General features: G+C 41.2%; 1 protein-coding gene across 3 annotated transcripts in view; it reads left to right on the top strand.

Moving 5' to 3' along the window:
* The window catches only part of NCKAP5 (NCK associated protein 5), a 1070192-nt gene that overhangs the window by 888913 nt on the left and 156784 nt on the right, over nt 1–24495 (top strand). For all 3 annotated transcript variants that reach the window (XM_082630802.1, XM_082630801.1, XM_082630803.1), the window contains exon 10: nt 2927–3046. In XM_082630802.1, the coding sequence (XP_082486928.1) occupies nt 2927–3046 (120 nt within the window). The remainder of the gene's footprint in view (nt 1–2926; nt 3047–24495) is intronic.

Below are 24495 nucleotides of genomic sequence, written 5' to 3'. Positions count from 1 at the left end.
AGGTCGGGAAAGTGTGTTCCTGCTAATGAACTTTTACTGCCTTAAATAACAGTAATGGCCATGGAAATTTGGGCACTGGTACAAAAACTTGCTTTAGAATATATTGATTTTTTTTCTTTCCTTTTTTTTTTTTTTTGTTCTTTTTTACCCATCTGAAGAAATCTTTTCAAGTTATTCTCAGTTTTGCTACTAAAACTGTTGCTGGTGTTCCTTACAAGTCTCCTTTCTCCTTGCAAATCCAGACTCATATGCTTCTGGTCCATCCCTGCCCCTGCAAGTGAGACTGATTGTGTTTTCCCACCCAATAGGTTCTATTAATATTTGTTTACCTCACGGTCAAGTTTTATTAATTGCTTAATTAGCAGTAGTGAAAACAATTAGCGTTTGGGAGCAGGGAGTGTTATATACCCGCTAAGAACAAAAATTAGCATTAGCGAGACACAGAGGTTGAATTCTAAATAAAGACAGCAAATTTAGCCTTTTCATTTGAGCAGTGCCTAGGCCCCCAAAACAGCCTCTGCTAAATGGCATGCATGCTCAGGTGTGCACACACCCCCTGCTCCTGCTTTTACAGTGCTGCCCTCCTACAGCTTGCACCCTGGTGCCTCGTCTGGACATGGCATTCCTTTGCTCTGTTCTGCATTTGTAGGCAGCAATCAGTTGAAAACATCTTACGCATAAGCTTCCTTATTTAGCTAAAAAGGTGAGGTGAGTGTAAGCTGAGCACTGAGCTATAGCTTGGCCTGTCTCTTTGCCTCCCGTAAATAGAGTGAATAAGCCTGGAAATGATGATGCATCTCAGGTAAGGCCTCGGAAGCTAGATCTCTCTCTAGCTGCACACTTAGGTTGCCCCAACGTTATGTATGGAACAGGCCCAGTCACCGTTGTGACTGCTGTTTAGGTCCTGGGGGGCAGAGGTGTGGACTGGCACCCTGTCTTGCTTGCAGAGCCTTAAGTGAGGCCTGTAGCTGCCCCACCTCAGAATACATAGGTAGACACACTAGCAATGTTGAGAAACTTAAAACTCTCTTTATCACACCATCACGAGAGAACAGAAATCATCATCATTAACCCCTTTAACAAAATTATCACACAATTTTATCAAGCTCCTACTGCACTGTGGGGTGCTGTGCTAGGTGGTGAAGGCAAAATGTCAGAACAATAAGCTTGTGCTGATGTTCCTGTATCTTCTCATGCCTTTGGAGGAACGTGGCATCTCATTGACAAGATAAGTCCAGAGCATGAAAGCAAATCAACACAAAGCAGTATCTCACATTAGCTAAATGTCGTAGAAGAGGCATTGAGGGCCTACTGGAGTTCAGAAAAGGGAGCAGATAAAAGTGGAGGATGCCAGATAAAGGCGTCGGGGAGGAAACAGAATTTGAACTGGATGTCAACCGAAGAGCCAAACTTGGACCGGAAGAAGGAGGTGGATGAGAAGCAAAAGGGAGGTCGTGGAGGGGGAAGGAGGCAGAATGCCTGGTGCTTTCGAGAACAGGCAGAGCCTTGTTAAAGAACAGGGTAAGAGCATGGTAAGAGCAGAAACCTTTTTTTTTTTTTTTTTTTCCAAATCAGGAAATAGTGTAAGATAAAGTTTGAAATGTAGAAAAGAGTCAGCTTTTGAAGAACCTTGCCTTGGGGCTTTATTCTACCTGGTGTTCCTTGAACCCCACCAAAGAGGGTGTAGACATGTAAGTAGAAGTACTGTCTTTATCACAAGTTAACTTGGAAGGCAGCTCCTGGGTGCAATTCTAGAGCATCCTAAAGCTCCCGCGTGTCGGCCCCCCTCATGGAAGCTGGGGAAGAGCTCTCCTTGGTGTTTGAACTATTCAGAAGAGCTGCTCCAAGGGGATGCTGAGGTACGGTTCTTCTACTTTTTCCCCAACACTAAGACCAGAACACCCCAAAAGTTATGGAAATCCACTAGTTCAGAGGATGGGCAAGTTTCAAGTGGCCTTATAAGCCTTCACGTCACAGTTGCTTCACTCCGTGTAAATGCATCACTGACTCAGTTAGCAGCCGCATTGAGAATTTCAACTCATTTCCACAAACGACAGAGGAAGCTTCCGTCAAAAGTGATAGTTTCCATACAGTATTTGTTTTTCTCTTTCTGACTTACTTCACTCTGTATGACAGACTCGGAAAAAAAAAAAAGTCATGAAGAACCTAGGGGTAAGATGGGAATAAAGATACAGACCTACTAGAGAATGGACTTGAGGATATGGGGAGGGGGAAGGGTAAGCTGTGAGAGAGAGGCATGGACATATATACACTACCAAACATAAGGTAGATAGCTAGTGGGAAGCAGCCGCATAGCACAAGGAGATCAGCTCCGTGCTTTGTGACCACCTAGAGGGGTGGGATAGGGAGGGTGGGAGGGAGACGCAAGAGAGAAGAGATATGGGAACATATGTATATGTGTAACTGATTCACTTTGTTATAAAGCAGAAACTAACACACCATTGTAAAGCAATTATACTCCAATAAAGATGTTAAGAAAAAAAAAAGTGATAGTTTCTTTAGTTGATCAAATCTCTATTCAGTGTAAAAACATTGTCCTGTGGTTTGTGCTTTATGATTGCTTTTATGAAGACAGTGAAAAAGCCAAATATATAGGTGGAAACTTAAATTGACTTTATATTGCTGAGATTTACCATCTTCAAAAATAGCATGCTAGATTAATGCATTTCTGATTTCAAGGTGCTTTTTTTTTTTTTTTTAAGTAGGTCTTCCCTGAACATAATAATTCTATCAGACAGTGGGCTATGGAAGAAAACATTGTGTGTGATCTATTTCTGGGGGGCTTGAAGGCTTAAAATACTATTTTCTACTACTGTGCCTGAAATATCAGATGAAATATCGTGATAATATGCAAAAGTGTCTTAACGGTAATAGACTTTTCTTTCTTTCAATGTGTTTGTTGCAGGATCTAAGGGAGGAATGTGTAAAGTTGAAAACAAGAGTGTTTGATTTGGAACAACAGAATCGAACGCTAAGCATCCTTTTCCAGCAGCGAGTCAGACCAACTTCTGATCTGCTCCTCCAGGTATGTGTTTCTGTGCAAAACAATCTTTGCTACTGAAATGCTGTTGACAGGAAGTGAGTTAAGTTCAAAAGGTACCACTATCTCCATGGGCAAGACATATTGCATCAGAACCTCCTTTCTCTCCCCTCTCAAGGGATGTCATTAAAATTGAATGTCTCTTAAATCTCTGACTCTTTAAATCTAACTTTGATAAAGAAATGCATCAACAAATAATAAACAGGTAAAAGGAAACAATCAGAGGTATCAAGTGAAACCGGGGAATGGAGTCAGCAAATAATTGATTGCTTTGGGGACAAGTATTAGTAGTCTTGCACTCCATGATAAGCAAGGCAGAGTTTTATGTGATGCCGAAGTACATTTCTTTATTTCAAACTCTCTGTAAGCAAAACTACAGCTGGGGTTTGTTGTGCTTTCATCTCTCTCTCTATGCAGCCTGCCTCCTCACAACTTAATACTTCCTCCACTCCGCCTCAGTCTTTTACAGGTTCTCTTCGTCTAAGCGTTCTTACCAAACTCTTCCAGTTGCCTTCATAACAGGGAAAGTTGTGGAAAGGCAAACCATTTGAATCATTTTGAAGCTGCCCCCGAGAAAGCACTAGAAAATACATCTGACTGCAGGGAGACACATGGATTGGCAAACGGGTCTAGAAGGCTGATCTTTGCTGTTTCCTATTTTTTTTAATGCTATTAATGTGCATATTTGCTCAGACAAGCTCCAAGTTTGTAAAGGATAACCCCCAGCTGCCTGGTCTGATTGACTAAAGGAAAGGGGAAAGACTGAGATACCCTCTAGACTAGCCTGTCACCACTGTAGCCGCTAGCCATGTGGTGCTATTGAAATTAAACATTAATTTAAATTAAGTTTCTATGTCAAACTAGTCAGATTTCAAGTGTTGAAAAGCCACACATGGCTGGCAGCTACCATATTAGCCAGTGTTTGTACAGAACGTTTCCATCATGGTAGAAAGTTCAGCACTTTTCCAGATGGTTGAGACAGTGTTGCTAATTTACCCTCTGAACTTTGGCACAAATATCTTTCCCTGACTCCTCAGGGAAATAATGAGAAATTGCAGTTCATTTCAGAGAAAGAAAGATGTTTGGTAAAACCGCACATCAAAATGTAATCCTCCCCTCCCCGCCCCCGATGAAAAGAAAAGAGCTCTCTGAATTGTAAAATAGATCTCATCTCTTAAATTAATTTTCTCTCTGCTTTATCTATTAGCATATAATTCATAATTTATGACTCATAAATTGTGTGGAAAAAAAATCATCTATCTCTATTCTGTTTCCTGATCCTGGCCACGATAAATGTTGGTCAGAGAGAATCTTGCATCTGTTAAAAAGTTGTATCTCATTTGCTCACTTATCATCAAGATCCACTATTGTAATTGCTTTTGACAGCTATTGCATGTTCATGAATTTTTCCGTTTTACATGTTTTAACTTGAGGCTTTTCTGGAACAATTTTTAAGGATCTACAGTCCCTGTTTGAGAATCATGATGGTTCATTTCCACAGTAAACACATGTGCCATAGATATTTAAGCTTCTTCATTGGCTGACACATTTCTTAAATACATATCCAACTGGCAGGGGATGGTGTTTGTACTAACAATAGAACTCAGTGTTTACTCCTTGGGTGTCTTCAGCCAACACACTGTTTCTCCCCAAATAGACCTCACTTCCAGGAGCCATTCTAAGTTAAATGGAATTTGTAAAAGATGGGCTGATAGTATTTCTGTGATGTAGAATAATAGCAAGGATGATGCCTGCCCTCTAACATCTAAGGGCTCACAGTCATAGACAAAGTTGCTGGTTTTTCAGGTGGTCTGTTCATTATATGACCTGTGATTTTTTTTATTTTCTGGTGGCACAAATACATATCATGGAGCACTGGCTAAAGTAAAAGCAGTTTGAGCTTGCTTTGCACCTGTGGAAGCTCTGTAATTATTTGTTGAATGGAATAATGAATAAATGACCCAGATTCATTCTGCAAGCTGGGGAGTTCTTTTACATACACCTAAGAGAGGTTTATACCCCTACCTCTTCTTCTGAATGTTTCCTGTCTTGTGTGGAGGCTTTGGAACTATGCAGCCATGCTGGTCCAGCCCAGTTTGTTTGAGGGTGTGGCTGGTGAGCACAGCAAACCCACCAGTGTGCCTGGTCCCGAGTATGAGAGATGTTACAGCTTCTGCCCATGGACTGGAGATTCAGTACAGAAGATTTCTAAGTAGGTTTCTGTGTATCTTAAAAAACTGATTAGTTGTCATCTGCTGAATACAGCCTAATGATTCTCTACAATCTAAGTAGCCACCTGAAGAGAAATACAGAAAGAAGATTGTTGAACACATTGGATTTTAGTAGATACATTGTAAGTTGTAGAAAAGAAAGTAATTTATAGGAAATAGCTAATTATTTGTCCCTCAAAAACAGAGAATAAGAGGTTACATGGATATTCTTTAGCAAATTCTGATATAGGAGGAACAAAAAGGGATAGTTCTAAGGATTCGTTGACAGATTCTGGGAAACTTACAAAAGGAACCAGTCCATGATGGGAAAGAAAAGAAGGCTAACCTGAAATTTAAAATCTTAAGAATGGCCATAAATTTCTCTGTTGATTCCAGTTTCCAGAAAAGCATCTCTGGGACTATGGGTGGAAACAAATCAGATTAATAAGGGCCTCCATATTAAAATCAATAATTTGAGCTAAATTCTAATGGATTAAGAAACCAGTATAGCAAATAAAATCTAAAAGTAACATTCTTAACGGAACCGGAGTCTATAACTAAACCTATTTGAACTCACTGGCCAGATTAACCAATGCTCACCATTTCCTCTTATAAATTATATTAGATTACACTCTCAATTTACCAAACATTGACAACTAGTTAATTCTCTTACCAGTTGAGTTGTATTTCCACCATGAATGGGTTATGTTTGTAACTCAGTATGTTCACGTGACTAGTACTTGTCACGGTGATTATGAAATTTTTAACTACTTTATAAACTGATGAAATGTAGTGCAAAAAGAATTGTTTCTATAAAATAAAGTTGAGTGCTTCAAAAACACTATAAAGGTACGTCCCTAAAAATGTTTGTGATCAAATGAAATATAGGTGTGTAACTGCAAAAAAAAAAAATGTGGGAGATGGTGAATTGTATTAAATGTAGAGGCATTCTGCTTGCAAATTGCTTCTCAGGTGGTTTTAAGCTCTTGTTCCACTATTAAGAAAAACAAAACCTAGAAATCATAGACAATGCCTAAAGCATGTGTTTGATGCCAAAAAAATTAAAAAAGACATTGGAGGACTCTAATAATATGATCCCTAGGCAAAAAAGCCAGCCTTGGCCCTACCAAAAAAACAAAAGTGCTGGATACTGTTCTACAACCTTTATAGTGTTCACCAATTTATCTCCATTACAGTGCTGTCAGGTAGGAACTATCTCTATACCCATTCTACAGATGAGGACACTTAGGCACAAAGAGGCTGTGTCACCCAGTGGTAATTGACAGACTGGGGATTTAAATCCATGGTCAGGGTCCACTTCCTCCCTTTCACTTCCTGTCTGTGCTCCCTCTACATGGAATACAAATGAACACAAGGAACATTTTTCTGATTCTGTACTCTGACAGACGTTTTGATTAACGGGCCCACCTGTGCTCAAATCAGTTCAGAGGGCTTCTGCAGTGTAATCACCTACAATATTTACACATTTCTGAAAGCCTCTTGATCTGTGGCATCCAAGATTTTCCCCTCTCCTGTGTGTTCTGCTCTTGTCTTGCTCTGGACACCTGTGTTATCGTCATCTTGATAGGACATTATTCTCATATTTTCTGCCTAACACAGTTTATTCTTCTCCTTTTTATCTGATATTTCAAAGGGTCCTATACTCGCATCCTTGGGCCAAGATAGAAAGAAAAGAATGTTATAGTGTATATTATTCTCAGAAACAGTTGAGAATCTGACAGCTTAGAACCAAGGTGTAAAACTTTGCTGTCACTTCTGAGAGCGTTGACTTTTTTTTGCTAGTGTTTTGTTTTGTATTATTTCAGGTGAGATGAGACGATTTAAAACTTCTCTTTGTGCTTCTGGTGTCTTTTGCGTTCATTGCCTCTTTATTTTATTTAATTTCATATGCAGTTATAGCATCCTAGAGTCACATGGTACTGATGGTGAAGGTCATGCAGTGCAACCCCCATAACTAGGGATTTCATGTTAACTTTTATTTCACCTAAATAGGAATCTCCTTGAGGGCAGCAATTATGCTGAATGTTGCATTTTACCCTCCCACAGATATTATCACCATTCATAATACATAGTCAGTGTATACTTTGATGGCTTAACATTTAATTCAATATATTTTTTTAACTTTTTATTTTATATTGGAGTATAGCTAATTAACAATGTTGTAATAGTTTCATGTGCACAGCAAAGCGACTCAGCCGTACATATACGTGTATCCATTCTCCCCCAAACTCCCCTCCCATCCAGGCTTCCACATAACATTGAGCAGAGTTCCCTGTGCTATACAGTAGGTCCTTGTTGGTTATCCATCTTAAATATAGCAGTGGGTACATGTCAGTCCCAAACCCCGTAACTATCCCTTCCCCACACCCTTCCCCCCAGTAACCATAAGTTTGTTCCCTAAGTCTGTGAGTCTGTTTCTGTTTTGTAAATAAGTTCATTTGTATCATTTCTTTTTAGATTCCACATATAAGCGATATCATACGATATTTCTTTTTCTCTGTCTGACTTACTTCAATCAATATGACAATTTCTAGGTCCATCCATGTTGCTGCAAATGGCGTTATTTCATTCTTTTTAATGGCTGAATAATATTCCATTGTATATATGTACCACATCTTCTTTATCCATTCTTCTGTCAATGGACATTTAGGTGGCTTCCATGTCTTGGCTATTGTAAACAGTGCTCCGGTGAACACTGGGGTGCATGTATCCTTTCAGACCATGTTTTTCTCCAGATATATGCCCAAGAGTGAGATTGCAGGGTCGTATGGTAGTTCTATTTTTAGTTTTTTAAGAAACCTCCATACTGTTCTCCATAGTGGCTATATCAATTTACATTCCCACCAACAGTGTAGGAGGGTTCCCTTCTCTCCACACCCTCTCCAGCATTTATTGTTTGTGGATTTTTTGATGACAGCCATTTTGACTGGTGTGAGGTGATATCTCATTGTAGTTTTGATTTGCATTTCTCTAATAATTAGCGATGTTGAACATCTTTTCATGTGCCTCTCAGCCATCTGTATGTCTTCTTTGGAGAAATGTCTACTCAGGTCTCCTATGCATTTTGTGATTGGGTTTTTTGTTTTGATGATATTAAACCACATGAGCTGTTTGTAAATTCTGGAGATTAATCCCTGGTTGGTCCCGTCATTTGCAAATATTTTCTCCCAATCTGTGGGTTGTCTTTTTGTTTTGTTTATGGTTTCCTTTGCTGTGCAAAAGCTTTTGAGTTTAATTAGGTCCCATTTGTTTTTTTGTTTTTTTGTTTTTTGTTTTTTCTTTCCGGTACGCGGGCCTCTCACTGTTGTGGCCTCTCCCGTTGCGGAGCACAGGCTCCGGACGCGCAGGCTCAGCGGCCACGGCTCACGGGCCCAGCCGCTCCACGGCATGAGGGATCTTCGCAGACCGGGGCACGAACCTGTGTCCCCCGCATCGGCAGGCGGACCCCCAACCACTGCGCCACCAGGGAAGCCCGAGTTCTTTTTTTAAAAAAAAATTCCACGTGTAAGATAGATCATGCAGGGTTTTTTTGTTTTGTTTTTGTTTTTGTTTTGTGCTACGTGGGCCTCTCACTGTTGTGGCCTCTCCCATTGCAGAGCACAGGCTCTGGACGCACAGGCCCTGGATGCGCAGGCTCAGCGGTCATGGCTCACGGGCCTTGCTGCTCTGCAGCATGTGGGATCTTCCCAGACCAGGGCACAAACCCGTGTCCCCTGCATCGGCAGGCAGACTCTCAACCACTCTGCCACCAGGGAAGCCCAATCATGCAGTTTTTACTTCTCTCTGTCTGACTTATTTCACTTAGCATAATGTCCTCAAGGTCCATCCACGCTGTCACAAATGGCAAGATGTCATTCTTTTTTATGGCTGAATAATATTCTATTACATATATATGTAAATATATAAATATATCTCTAAAATACATTTATATCTTATATATATATATAAAATATATATCATATATATCACATTTTCTTTATCCATTTATCCATCAGTGGAGACTTGGATTGTTTCCACGTCTTGGCTGCTGTAAATAATGCTGCAGTGAACGTGACGGTGCAGATAATCTCTTCTTTGAGATAGTGATTTCATCTACCTTGAGTTTATGCCCGTAACTGGAGTTGCTGGATCATATGGTAGTTCTATTTTTTTTAATTTTTTGAGGCACCTCCATACTGTTTACTGTTGTGGCTACACCAATTTACATTTCTTACCAAGAGTGTAAAAGGGCTCTTTTTTCTCCACATCCTCACCAGCATTTGTTATCTCTTGTTTTTTTGATAATACATTCTAACAGGTGTGAAGTGATATCTCATGTGGTTTTGATTTGCATTTTGCTGATGATTAGTGATCTTGAGCACCCTTTCATGTTCCTGTTGGCTCTTTGAATATTTTCTTTGGAAAAAGGCTTATTCAGGTCCTTTGTCCACTTTTTAATTGGATTATTTGATACTTTGCTATTGAGTTGTATGAGTTCCTTATTTATTTTAGATATTACCCCTTATCAGATGTGTGGTTTGAGAATATTTTCTCCCATTCTGTAGGCTGCCTTTTATTTTGTTGATTGCTTCTTTTGCTGTGTAGAAGCTATTTAGTGTGAGGTAGTCCCATTTTTTATTTTTGCTTTTTTTGCTTGAGCTTTAGGTGTCACATCCTTGAAATCATTGCCAAGACAAATGTCAAGGAGGTTTTTCTCCCCCTGTGTTTTTATTATAGGAGTTTTATGGTTTCCTATCTTATATTTAAGCCCTTAATTCATTTCGAGTTAATTTTTTGTGACTGGTGTAAGGTAGGGGTTTAGTTTAATTCTTTTACCTGTAAATATCCAGTTTTCCTAGCACCATTAATTGAAGAGCCTGTCTTTTCTCCATTCAGTATTTTCGGTTCCCTTGTCAAATATTAGTGACCGTAGTATGCATGGGTTTATTTCTGGGTTCTTGATTCTGTTCCACTGCCCTATGTGTCTGTTTTTATGCCATTTCCATACTGTTTTGATTACTATTGCTTTGTACACAGTTTGAAATCAGCAAATGTTACATCTCCAACTCTGTTCTTCTTTCTCAGGACTCCTTTGCCTATTCAGGGTCTTTTGTGATTCCAGACAAATTTCAGGATTGTTTTTCTATTTCTGTAAAAAAATACCACTGGAATCTTGATAAGGGTTGCACTGAACCTATAGACAGCTTTAGGTAGTATGGATATTTTAACGATATTAATTTCTCCAATCCATGAACATAAGATATCTTTCCATTTATTTGTGTCATCTTCAGTTTCTTTCATCAGTGTCTTATAGTTTTCATTGTAGAGACTTTTCACTTCCTTGGTTAGATTTATTCCTAAGTATTTTATTCTTTTTGATGCTATTATAAATGGGATTGTTTTTCTTGTTTCTTTTTCAGATAATTAGTTGTCAGTGTATCGAAACGCTATTGATTTCTGTATGTTGATTTTGCATCCTGCAACTTTATTCGATTCATGATTATCTAAAAGTTTTTTATGAGGTTTTTACATTTTCTATATATAAAATCACATCATCTGCAAATAGAGACAATTTTACTTTTTGCTTTCTGATTCTGTCTTTTATTTATTTTCTTTGCTTGAGTGCCCTTACTAGAACTTCCAGTACCATGATGAATAGGAGTGGTGATACTGGGCACCCTTGTCTTGTACCTGATAGAGGAAAAGCTTTCATCTTTTCACCACTGAGTATAATGTTAGCTGTGGACTTATCATATATGACCTTTATTATGTTGAGGTATATTCCTTCTCTACACAGTTTGTTGAGCTTTTATTATAAATGAATGTTGAATTCTGTCAAATGCTTTTTCTGTGTCTATTGAGATGATCATAGGAATTTTTAAATTCTATTATTGTGATACATCACACTTACTGATTTGCATATGTTGAACCATCCTTGCACCCAAGGGATGAATCCCAATTGACTTTGCTGTATGATCCTTTTAATGAGCTGTTGAAATCAGTTTGCTAGTACTTTGTTCAGCATTTTTACATCTATATTCATGAGGGATATTAGCCTGTAGTTTACTTTTCTTGTAGTATCTTTATCTGGCTTTGGTATCAGGGTGATACTGGCCTCATGAAATGAATTTTGGAGTGTTCCCCTCCTCTTCAATTTTTTGGAAGAGTTTGAGAAGATTTGGTATCAGTTTTTCTTAAATCCTTGGTAAAAATTTACCAGTGAACTACCAGGTCCTGGGCATTTCTCTGTTGGGAGATTTATGGTTACTGATTCAATCTCCTTACTCATTCTTAGTCTGTTTAGAGTTTTTGTTTCTTCATGATTCATTCTTGGTAAGTTGTTTGTTTCTAGGAATTTTTCAATTTATCCTACATTATCCAATTTGTCGGCATATAGTTGTTCAAAGAAGTTTCTTATTATCCTTTGCATCTGTGGTATCAGTTGTAATGTCTCCTCTTTCATTTATAATTTTATTTATTTGAATCCTGTTTTTCTCTTGGTTAGGCTAGCTAAAGGTTTGTCAGTTTTGTTTATCTTTTCAAAAAACCAACTCTATAGTTTTGTTAATATTTTCTATTATTTTTTATTTTGTTTATTTCTCCTCTTTTTTTTAAATTTCCTCCCTTCTGCTACTGTTGTGCCTCATTTATTCTTCTTTTTTCTAATTCCTTGAGGTATAAAATTTATTTATTTGAAAGTTTTCTTTTGTTTCTATGTATGTGTTTATCCATATAAACTTCCCTCTTAGAACTGCTCTTGCTGCATCTTTTAAGTTTTTGTGTGTTGTGTTTCCATTTTCATTTCTCTCAAGATACTTTTTTATCTTTTCATCTCTTCTTTGATCCATTCGTTGTTAAGGAGTGTGTTTTTTTAAAAAATCCATGTATCAAATATTTGTGAATTTTCCTGTTTTTCTCCTGTTGTTGATTTCTAGTTTCATATCATTGTGTTTGGAAAAGATTTGGTATGATTCAATGTTCTTAAATTTACTAAGACTTGTTCTGTGACCTACCATATGATCTATCCTAGAAATTGTTCTGTTTGCACTTAAAAAGAATGTGTGTTTTGGTGTTGTTGAATGGAATGTTCTGTATGTGTCTGTTAGGTCTATTTGATTTATAGTGTTATTCATATCCACTGTTTCCTTATGAATTCTCTGCTGGATGATCTATCCATTGTTGAGATTAAGATATTAAAGTCTCCAACTATTACTGTATTGCTGTTTATGTCTCCTTTTACTTCTGTTACTCTTTGCTTCATATATTTAGATGCTCCAATGTTGGCTACATAAATATTTACAATTGTTATATATTCTAGGTGGACTGACCCCTTTATCATCATACTATAACCTTCTTAGTCTCTTTTGAGCATTTGCAGCTTAAAGTCTATTTTGTCTGATATATGTATAGCTAACTCTGCTTTCTTTTGGTTACCATTTGTTTGAAATATCTTTTTCTATCCCTTCACTCCCAGGCTGTGTGTATCTTTAAAGCTAAAGTGAGTCTCTTGTAAGCAGCATATTGTTGGATTTTTAAAAATTATATTCTGTGTCTTTGGATTGGAGAATTTAATCAACTTACACTTAAAGTAATTATTGATAGGTGAGGACTTATTACTGCCATTTGATTAATTGTTTTCTGATTGTGTTGTTAAACCTTTGTTCCTTTCTTTTTTTTCCCCTTGCTTCTTACTGATTTATTTTGTGATTTGATGACTTTTTGTAGCAGTATGCTTTGTTTATTGTAATCTTTTGTATAACTACTACAGGTTTTTCCTTTGTAGTCATCATGAGACTTACATAAATATCTTCTATTTATGACATCCTGTTTTAAGCTGGTAACAACTTCAATAGCATACATAAACTTTACACTTTTTCTTCTCCCTTCTCACATTTTAGGTTTAATGTTAAAATTTACATATTTTTATATTGTGTATCAATAATAAATTACTGTGGTTATGGTTATTTTTAATACTTTTTTCTTTAACGTCTTAAGCTGGAGTTGTAAGTGAACTATGGAACACCATTACAATATTAGAAAATCTGGCTTTGCTTATATATTTGCTGTTACCAGTGAGTTTTTTACCTACATTCATATAATTTTGTGGTGTTAATGAGCATCATTTTATTTCCTCTGGAAGAACACCCTGTAGCATTTCTTATAAAGCATGCCTGGTGGTGATGTTTATCAGCTTTTATTTGTTTGGGAAAGTCTTTATCTCTCCTTCATTTCTGGTATTCTTGGCTGTGCATTTGAATAAATGGTCACCTCCTCCAGGTTTTACAGGTTCATTCCAGCAGAAACAGTCCTAAACCATAATGCATATATTGTTTTTCTTGAGTGTGTCCCCTAAACCCCATAGGTTTTTAAACATTTTCTTTCTTTCTTTCTTTTTATTCTTTTCTTTTTTTATGTTGCTCAAATGACTAGATAATTTCAAATGACTTATTTTCTAATTCACTGATTTATTCTTTTGCTTGGTTGAGTCTGCTGCTGAAGTTCTCTACTGAATTCTTCAGTTCAGTCAGTGTATTATTCAGCTCTAGGATTTCTGTTTGGTTTTCTGGATGGGTTCTGTTTCTTTGTTGAACTTCTCATTTCGTTTATGCATTATTTTTCTAATTTTATTTAGTTGTCTGTGTGATCTTGTAGCTTACTAAACCTCTTGAAGAGGATTATTCAGAATGTCTTGTCAGACAGTTCATAGATCTCTATTTCTTCAGGGTCAGTTATTAGAGCTTTATTAGTTTCTTTTGATGGCATCATGTTTACCTGATTCTTTGTCATCCTTGACTCTTTGCATTGGTATCTGTGCGTTGGAGAAACCAGTTTCCTCTTCCAGACTTTACAGATTCACTTGGGCAGAGGCAGTGCTTCACCTGTCAGCTCAGCTTGGGGTTCTGACGAGTCAGCTGGTAGCATCCTTAGAAGTGGGGCTTGCTATCAGGGTCTCTATTTGAGGGAGGCCACTGCCCAAGCTCTGAGTTCAGGGGTGCCACTGGCTGGGAACAGTTGACTAGCACTACTGGCTTGGTTCTTTTCCCCAGTGCAGCTGTAGAATGGACTCCACAGTTGCTTGCATTCGCTGGTCAGGCTTCCTAGTTGGGCGCTAAACTCAGTAGTTAAGGGGGCCTGCAAATTTACTTCCCTGCCTGGCCAAAGTCATAGAACTGCTGGAATGGCTCACTGTCTGGGGACCAAGGCCAGGCAAAACTGTCCCCTGAGCTCCCTGGTCAGGCAGAGCCACTGACTTGATTCTGCAGATGCACAGAGCTACTGACTGGGTTTTCTGCTCAGGTGCCCCTGTAAGTGCAGCTATAGGGTGGGCTGCTTAGCCTCCCAGGTGCTCTGGTTATGCTTCCTGATCAGGCAAGACTGAGGGCCGTACTCAACAGTAGGTAGGGGTAGCAGCCTACTTCCCTGCCCAGGTGGTGCAGCAGAACAGGCCCTAAGGCCAGCATTGCTTGTTGTTTGGGGATCAAATCAGGCAGAATTGTGCATCAAGTACTCTGGCCACATGGGGTCACCAGCTTGGCTCTGAAGATGGGCAAAGCCACTGGCTGGGATCTCCTGCTCCACCGTGAGGAGGAACTTACTCTGCCCAGAGCTAAGTGCTGGTTACTGTAAGCCCCGCCCCCCTTTGATGTGCTCTCCAGTGTCAAGCCCCGCAGCTTCCTTGTGATCCCCATGGGGTGAGACCCAAATGGGCCTCCCAGGGGGTGACCCACAGTGCTGGGAAGGTGGATATCCACCTTGGGCTCTTTGTGTCCCACTAGAGAAACCATAGGCCCCAGGGGCCCTCTCAGTGTGGCTCTGTGTCATCCTGAGGGAGGGGTGACGGGATTAGAGTCTAGCCGTTCCTCTGACCCTCTAATGAGGTCTTTCGTGGTCTCTGTGGTCCCGAGGGGTGCTGCCGGCTCACCTCCGTCTTCTGGGGTTTTCACGGTGGTGTCTTGCCTATGTTGGTGTCACTAGCTGGTCTTCTAGTGAAGGGGACTGAATTCAGGAATGCCTTATGTCACCATCTTGATGACATCACCCTTGAGGGAGATGCTTCTAACGACAATAAGATTGTAATATTCTTGGTTTGAAGACCATGCCTTTTTCTGTCTGCTTATGTGTATTTTTGTTTCAATCCACTGTACCTAGGTGCCCAGTTCATATTTTTAATCCTTTTATTTATTTCTGAGAAGCGAAGATTTTTAGGCATTTACATTCTTCACTACCTTGGAACTTGCCTTTGCATAATGAACACAGCCTCACAGAAGTACCCGGAATTGAACAATCAAACAGCCAGGCCAAAGACATCTCCTCTAGGATATTTGGCCATTCAGAGAAATTGGAAAATGCTAGCCATATTAAACATTTTTAAATGTATGTATTTTGCTTTTTAAAAGGTCTACCTATCTACCTTTTGGGTACTTTCAAAATATATACAGTTAAGTGAGATGAAAAGAAGAAATCATTAAGAGGGCATTGGAATAATACGGAAAGCAATAAGGGAAGAGGAGTAAGTGAGGGAAGGAGCGACTGGGTGAAGGATGGACAGTGGGTCTTGAGTTCTGGTAGAGAAGGGTTTCATTCTGATTGATCTGTGCCTCTCTTGAGCCACACGCCATGAAAGAGTCAAGAGAAAAGGCAGGAAAATCCGCACAAGTTTAGAGCAGCTACCTGGCTTCCCATACAAGGATGTACATTTGCCTTATGGGTTTCTAAAACTGATCAGCTCTGCCCTTGAGCTGCTTGTGTGCTGGCCACAGCGGCAGCCTCCAGCCCTGTCCTGTAGACCTGCTGTCTAATTTAGAAAGATCCACAGAGCAACAGGAGGAGCAGTCCGGTGATGCTTCAGGGATGCTGAGGACTGCCAGGGTCCATCCAGATGGCAGAGTGCCCACCAGCAGTGACCTGTCATCCCGCGTGATCAGAGGGCCATGCTGGCTTCCTTATGGACAGCTGCCAGCCATGAACACACACGGAGAATGTGAAGCAGGGATTCTGTCTTACACACTGAGCCCTGGAAAGGACATTAACTTGTCTGAGGTACAGAAAGTGGCATCTCTGAGAAATCGGGGACCCTTTGAAGGATCACACAACTCCTGCAGGGCAGGGCTTGCAGGTGCCTCACACGAGGTTGGCTTGGGAGCAAGTTAGAGCAGCAGAGAAGATGAAGAATCTGCAGGGTTACGGCGGGATGTGATTTTCTCCTCTGCGGGACGCACCCAAGGCCCTCCGTCAGCTTCCTTTACCTTCAGCAGCCTCGCTCGTCTTTTTCTCCCTGACACAAATACTCCAGCCAAGCAGAAATACCCTCACTCTGCACAGCATGACAGAGGTTTTCCTTCAACTGTCCCATTTTGTATGTCATTCCCCCGTTCAAAATGCTGTTCGGCCAACCCTCATCCCACCCGCGGCCACTCCTCTTCATTCAGTTAACCAACTGGGAGCACCAAGGGTCTGTTGGTGCTGGGGATTCGGGGGTAAAATGCATTTCCTCAACAGCTGTGGTCTGCAAATGCCATGCAGAGCAGAGTGCCATGGTGAGGGGCACTTGGTGAGGGGCAGGGTAGGGCTGGAGGCTAATTCTGTTGGGCGAGGGGCCTGGGGAAGACCTAACGGAGGGAATAATGCCTCTCCGTGTGTCTGAACAAACGAAGAGGAGCTTGTTAAGCAGACAAGGGAGATCATACATGCCAGCCGGAAGGAACAGTCTGTGCGTGAAGGCGCGCTTCCGGTCCTGTTTCTGAAGCTATAGGCTTCGGCAGCGGTCCTGGAATAAGCACCCCTGCCCCTCAGTCCCCACACACACCTGGCTCACCAGGTCCCAGTCTCTATTAATATGTTACTTTGTAAGTATGCCACAGGTTTTTCTCTCACATGTTTGTTCTTCATTCGCAAATCAGTCGAGGAGTGTTTTCTGTTTTGTTTTTTTTTTGCACAAGACCCAGGCTTATTGGCTCATGTGTCCTGATGGGCTTCCTGCCTGCAGTATTGTCGAGGGTACACGTGGTCTGTGAAGGAAGTCAGGGTCGATTCCTGCTCTGGACTTGGCTTGCTTTGACTTTTATTTTCATAGGGACGAGGGGCCTTGCCTTATTGACCTCTGAATCCTCCCAATGCGTACCTTTTAACAAAGCGAGCCTTGATAAATGTTGAGTGAATGAGTGACTGAAGTGAACCTCTGGGGCGAGTGGAAAGGCTTGCCGACAAGGAAGGAAGAAGGAGATGGCTTCACAAAGGAAGTGACCACGAGGGGGAAAGAAGAGAAGGGAGAGGGAGCAGTCCTTCGGGCACTGTGCACACCAGACTCTAGAAGGCTGACTTTGCAATAGTATGTTTAGAGAAGTTGGGACGACCAGGGGAGCTTCTCTCTTCTTTTTAATGCATTCAGTTTTGTTATTGTTTGGTTGGTTTTTGCTTTAGTTTTATCTCTTCCTGTTGTCAGTGAGATCTCAGACGTGGTTTACATCTTGGAATTGTTTGTACCCTGTTGATACAGAGAACTGTATTACATGATATATCCTTGGCTGAGGGACTGGGGTTCCATATGGTTTCACGGACATGAGTTTTTAATCTCTCCCATCCCAACCCCCTACCCCAATTTTAAGTTACTTAATGGAAGGCACCTGGCTTCCTGTTCTTTGTCTCTTCCTAAAACTAGATAATATGCCAAATATGTATTAATTGCTTTCGAGAGCACATGGCTGGCTCTGCATAAACCAACCTGTCACCTGAAACAATGAAAAATCTGATGTTCTAAAAGCAGCGTTGCGAACTGAAATGCTTAAAGGGGCTGAGCCAGGTGAAGGGATAAGCAAAGGAGGCTCTGTACTCAGCTGCCACTTGCGGTCATGTGGAAATGCTTGTTAGATGTTAGCATAGATTTAGACGTTTTAAGAAACTGGAAATGCAGACACTTGTGTGCAGCCTCCTGACTTTTAAATGTTGGCACCTGATTCAACTATTTTATAACACCGAGGGAGCCCAGTCAAACATCTGCAGGCCAGATTTGACCTGCAACCTGCTTTTCTTTCCTTTTTTCTAGTGATGGTGGATTTTAATTTAAAACATGGTACCAATTCTCAGAATACCTGGGCACCAGGCTCCACACTCATACTCATAATACAGCTAGAATATATTCCTGTGTTCATTATTTCAAGAAGAATTCATTGACCGTCTACTGAGGACACAGAATTTATCATTTAATAAGGAGACAGAGAATATGAACAAACTGTTGTGCAGTAGAGTAGTAAATGAAACAGCAATATTTACTAGCAGAGGTCCTCAGAGGAAAGAGTGAGTTTATCTGGGGTATCAGGGAAGCCTTTTAGGAGGTGGTGACAGCTAAAAGGGACCTTGAAGGACGCATAGGAGTTTGTTAGGGTAACAGACAATTCTCAGACTAGATTCAGGACTAAGTTTAGTACTGGGGTTTATATTTAGATCAATCCCAGAGTCTGGCTTTAATCACGACTATAAAATTATAAACTTGTCTTCACCTGATTTGGTCTTGTTTGGCCTTCCGAAACCCTTCCAGCAATATCAGATGAACTCACTGAGCTCTGTGGAAAAACAAAAACCTCTGAGGAGTTGCCATGCTAGTTGAATTCTCTGCCCCTGTGACCTTCAACGGCCGTTCTTTCTAGCTTTTTATCTGAGTAGAATCTAGTTAAGCTAAATTTAAAAAACGGATGAAACATACAGAGCCCTCTGCGTCTGAGGTTTGTTTTAAGAATTTTAACATTAAACGAAGCTTTCAAATCTGAACGTAAATCAACATTATATTGAAATAGACTAAGTGATTGAATTGTAAATTCAGGAAATGTACCTTGTAGCATGTAACCTTCAGGCTATATATTTTTTCCATATTTCAAACATATAGGAGAACTTGATAATTCTGAATTTGGTGAATTTCATGTAGTCAGTGCTTATCATAGTAACCTTCAAAGCTGCCCCAGTAAAAATTGTTATGAAGCATTACATTTTCATGAATTGTGGATAACTGTAAGCATCTGGAAATGCAAGGCAGCACGGAAAGTACTGAGAAAGGCATGGTGATGTTTACCTGGGGATTTGAGGATGCAGATTGGAGCATTAATTTCTTGGCACTCAAAGTTGTGGAATGTCCGTTGCTATCAGTGGATGTTACACCAGGGAAATTTTATCCCTGGCACGAAAAGATTAAGTAACCCAAACTGTGACATGGAAGACCAGTGTTTCCAGGAGCTAAAGCAGTTTGGCTTTGTTGTGTCACGTCTCTTACCATGAGGATACACTTGTCTGAGAGCTGCCTGACCTATTTGAGAACCACTTCGTGGGACCAGGTAGCCATTCGCAATCTGCCAAAGCTCTCTAGGAGACTCTGGAACAAGTCTTTAACTGACCAGCCTTCGGTGATGATGCATATCCTTGAAGTCCTGGCTGTGTGGGTCAGGGAAGGGAGGGGAGGTTGGGGTATATACCAAGGAGACACATAGAAGCATCTGAAGTCTCTCAGCAGAGCCGACCTAGGATGGGCTGAGGCTCCACGAGGAGAGAACTTCAGGTAGGTGTGAAGCTCAGTGCAGCTTGGGATAGTCAGACTTTAGAGACAAATGGGAGTGGCCTTCAGCTGTGCCTGGCCTGCTGCAGTCGCTCAGAAATATGCTAGGACTGGGGTCACAGTAGTCCCCAAACCGATCAGACAGAAGGAGATAAATATTCCCAGGGCCCTCATATCCTGATGCACTGACGTGTAGCTTATGTACTTGGCCGCCCCTGAGCAGTCAGGACCAGCTTCAAGGGCACAAAGACATCCCCTCTCCCACCTGCCACCACGTACACATATACATGCACACACAAGCTCAGGTCACATTTTCAGACATTCTGATGGACATCTTTGGACAGGTGAGGTCAGAGAGCACCTTTGTGAGATTGGGAAACCAGGGCGATATTGCTGAGTCTCCTGTTCATAAAACCATCTTCATTCAATCCAGTTGCAGCAGCCTTTTCTGCCTTTAAAACAGCCTGTGGCCCTTACCTGGCTCAGTTTCTACTGATCACCGTCAGCCTCGGGTCTCAAAAGCAAGAACTAAAATAATTCCTGAGTTTTCTGCAAAATCTGGACGTCAGACCCTTTACCTGCACGGAGGCCCCCTGGAATGAGGGATGCCACCCCGTAGGTCACAGGCCCTGTTCCGAAGACAGTGGTACTGCTGACTCATTGGTGACCTGAGACAGGCCGCACAAACCCGTCACCACCACCTCCAGCCATACCCTGTGGCTGATAAATCTCTGCGTCTCTGAACCTCACAGGTAGGAGGGTAGAAGGGCCGGGAGAGTACTTACCTGTAAAGTGATGCACAGTAAACGAGCAGGGTTGTGCGTGCAGAGAAGTCACCCATGCAGTTCTATCAGCTTAGTATGTGCTGCACTGAGGCCGCAAGGCGATTTCTACAGCTGGCTTGGGGGAAGACCAGGCCTCGTCAAATCTAGGGTTTTCCACATGGGTGTCTGACGGTGATGTCAGTAAAGTTTGAGGTTGTGCTGTACCTTATTAGCAGACAGATGTCATCTCACCGAACCCTTACGCTTAGCCTGGAGTATTATTGCTTTTTTACAAACAGGAAGATAAAATTCCTAGAGGCTTCTTCTTCTTAGCCAGGGTTCTTCTCCTGGTCCAAAGCTTCTGGCCCAAAGTAGCCACGGCCAGCTCACGCCTTCATCTCCAATTCTCCCCTCCATTACTTTCCCCTGGCCTGCAGAAGGGAAGGCTGGAGCAGTAGCCTTCAGCAAATCAGCCAATTCAAAGGCATCTGAGGGTCTGTTTGGACTTGGCAATGTGCTACACTTTGGACAAATGAAGTTAAATACATTTGGGTGATGTCCTAATAATCCGAGTGATAGGCAACAGCATGGTGGGCCTAAATACTATTTCCCCAAATAAGGACGATGAATCTAATAGCCTAGTAACATGATCAAATCGCTCTCAATAGAAACATGTTTATGCCAAGGAATAATAGAGTTAGAATATTATATCCCAACTTTCAAGATCATGTAATCTACCCGCCTTGTTATCTGATTCTCAGATTGATTCATGCCTGGTACAAGGTCACATGGTCTGTTTAGGGCAGACAGAACCCAGGAGTCCTGATTCCCAGCACTGTGCCTTTTCCACTGTGCAATGGGTAACACACTTGAAATTTGCCTGAATGAAGGAAGAGTAAGAACTCAGCAGGAGACATGTGCTGTCAGACTAATAGGCGGCTTTGGGAAATGGTTTAGATGAAGTGGGCTGATGGAAAACACCCACCTGCAAGGAGGCATGATGGAGAGGACCAGAGAGGCAGGAAGGGAAGAGGAATCACTGGGTGGAGGGGCAGAAAGACAACAAACACTAAGCTCCAAGCTCTCTTGAATTCAAGTCCCAACTCCGCCAGTTTCTCGGTTAGGTGACCAGGGGCACGTTCCTGAAATTCCTAGAACCGTAATTTTCCATCCAAACAAAGCAATGAAAAATGTCTAAAATGTCTAGTCCAGGGCTTCCCTGGTGGCGCAGTGGTTGGGAATCCGCCTGCCGATGCAGGAGACACGGGTTCGTGCCCCGGTCCGGGAAGATCCCACATGCCGCGGAGCGGCTGGGCCCGTGAGCCATGGCCGCTGAGCCTGCGCGTCCGGAGCCTGTGCTCCGCAACGGGAGAGGCCACAACAGTGAGAGGCCCGCGTATCGCAAAAAATAAAGAAAAAATGCCTAGTCCACTGACTGTCATATAGGAGAAGCTGAACAAATGTTGTACTTTTTTCCTTTCTCTTCCTGTGAAGTCAGTGACCGGCAGCTGGGTAGCAGGGAAACAGAGGCGATGCAGAAAGGTGATCCGTTTGTTCAGCAAGAGTCTTTCTGAGAAACTGGTCTGAAAGGATGTGGTATTAGGCCCACATTTGCTGCATTAAATCAGTTTCTCTTCACTATTGACTTGTTTGTTTGTTTTGGATTTTCCTGGGAATTTGTATTTCTGGAGATTCTCTGGAGATATTTAGCTCTAAGTAGATCCTTACTGGCTTGTAGCTCAATGACTCAGAGTGAACCTTTAAGCAAGAGTATGTGTATGAGATGTGCTGGGGTTGAATGAATTGGAAATACCCTGAATTAAGCTATTTATCTCATCTGCTGGTTAACTTTGAAGGGGAAGAGAGTCATGGCTGGATCACAGAATCCTTTGCGGTTCTGAGCAAGGCAATAGGTTTCTCCCCACATACAGAGAAAAATTTTCTTAAAACCCAAAGATCTTCAGGGATCCTGTGAAGCCTGTCTATTACTTCCTTAAATAAGAAATGAATCCGAAATTAAGATTGAATCCTCGATGGTAGTCTGCATCATAACCTACCTTCTACCTTTATTCCTTCATCTTGTGTTAGACACTTTCTATTTTATATGATTCTTTCCTTTAGACCTGTTTTAAAACCCTTACCAAGTATGCTGGGTCCCTGAATGTCCACCTTTAAAAATTCAAAGTACAGGCCCCCCTAAGAGCAAGAATTGTTTTCACGTTTCCCTTTTTATGGTTGCATTTCTTTCCCAAGTAGCTAAATATTGAATGGGATGGGATGATAGATAAAGAATCATGTCATAGGAATCGTACTGCATAATAGGTATCTTTCAAAGCAATTTTAATGTGACGAAAATCAGAATTTCATAGTCGAATGTGTTGTGCATTTTTTGATATGAGATGCATGCAGATGTTTTCCAATAAGCCTTGCTCATATTTCATTGTTCCGTGTGATGCTGTTCAAGGCAGGCATTGAGATGCTTGAATTAACGCACAGATCTCATAATAATATGCGTGCAAAATGCCATTACCATGACGCTGCAGCAGAATTTGCCATAAAAGTGGGGAAAGCCAAAATGCAAGAGATAATTGAGAAGCTGACGCCTCTGATGCAAACTTATCTTCTCATTACAATGTTACATCCATTGCAAAAAGAAAAAAATAACTGACTGCATTAATTCCATACAAAACAGAACATTTGAGGTGCTCCTGCATGCCCTTGGTGCAGCTGGATGGATTACCACCACTGATTGTTCACTAAGTTTCCAGACTGTTTACTTTAGTAGCTAAATGTTGCTGCTATTCTCAGACGAGATTGCTGAGACACTGAAGATCCACATAACATGGTATTCTTGGTGACTCCTCAAAGCAATTTTCTGATATCTAGACCTTACCCAAATTGAGAGGAACCATTAAACCCATTTCACCAAAGATTGTGACCCATTTCTGAAGAATATCTGCTTTATCTATTCATCCACCCACCCCCCGACCCCAAATATTCCCTTGTTCCCTTTCCCAGTCAATTCTCCATAATCTCCAGCCCCAGGCAACCACTGATCTGCTTTCTGTCACTATGGATTAGTTTTGCCTTTCAAAAGTTTAATATAGGGCTTCCCTGGTGGCACAGTGTTTGAGAGTCCTCCTGCCGATGCAGGGGACATGGGTTTGTGCCCCGGTCTGGGAAGAGCCCACATGCCGCGGAGCGGCTGGACCCGTTAGCCATGGCTGCTGAGCCCGTGCGTCCAGAGCCTGTGCTCCGCAACGGGAGGGGCCACAGCAGTGAGAGGCCTGCGTACCACACACACAAAAAAAAGTTTAAATGAAATCATGTAATGTATATGCTTTGGTGTCTGGCTTATTTTGCTTAGCATGTGTTTGATATTCATCCGGGTAGCTGCTTGTATCAGTTCTTCCACAATGACTTGATCTTTTGATTTGCGTTGCAATATGTCATGAGTACTTCCTCAAAGGCATTCGTGAGAATGTCCAGTAAGTTAATGACCAGCTTTTTGGTAGTAGATGCATTTGGGTCTCAGTTAATCATTAAAAATGTTCCCAGGGCTTGTTAGCCTAATGCGGTGTTGCCAAAAGGGAAGATATGTATTTTTAGCTGGATTCTAAGGAAAATAGATAAGTACATAGAAAAGTTAGAACAAGATTTTTGGTGTTAAATACACCTGGGTTCCAATTCAGTCTTTGCTACTCATTAATATCATGACCCTGGGCAAGTAACTTCATCACTAAAGTTCTGGTATCTCCTCTGTGAAGAACAAAACCCAACATTTAGCTCTTGGTTGTTGTGTGTGTATGTTTTAAGAGTTAAGTGAGTTACCATACGGAAAGCATATAGTACAGTGTATTAAACTGTAAATAACAGCTATTAAATTATATCACTTCTCTTGTTTTTTGTACCATTTTCTTA

This window comes from Mesoplodon mirus (genome assembly GCF_964341445.2).
Source record: "Mesoplodon mirus genome assembly, chromosome: 8".
In the NCBI taxonomy this organism is placed as follows: domain Eukaryota; kingdom Metazoa; phylum Chordata; class Mammalia; order Artiodactyla; family Ziphiidae; genus Mesoplodon; species Mesoplodon mirus.
The sequence above is the reverse complement of the archived record's forward strand: the minus strand, read 5'-3'. Positions and strand labels throughout refer to the sequence as shown.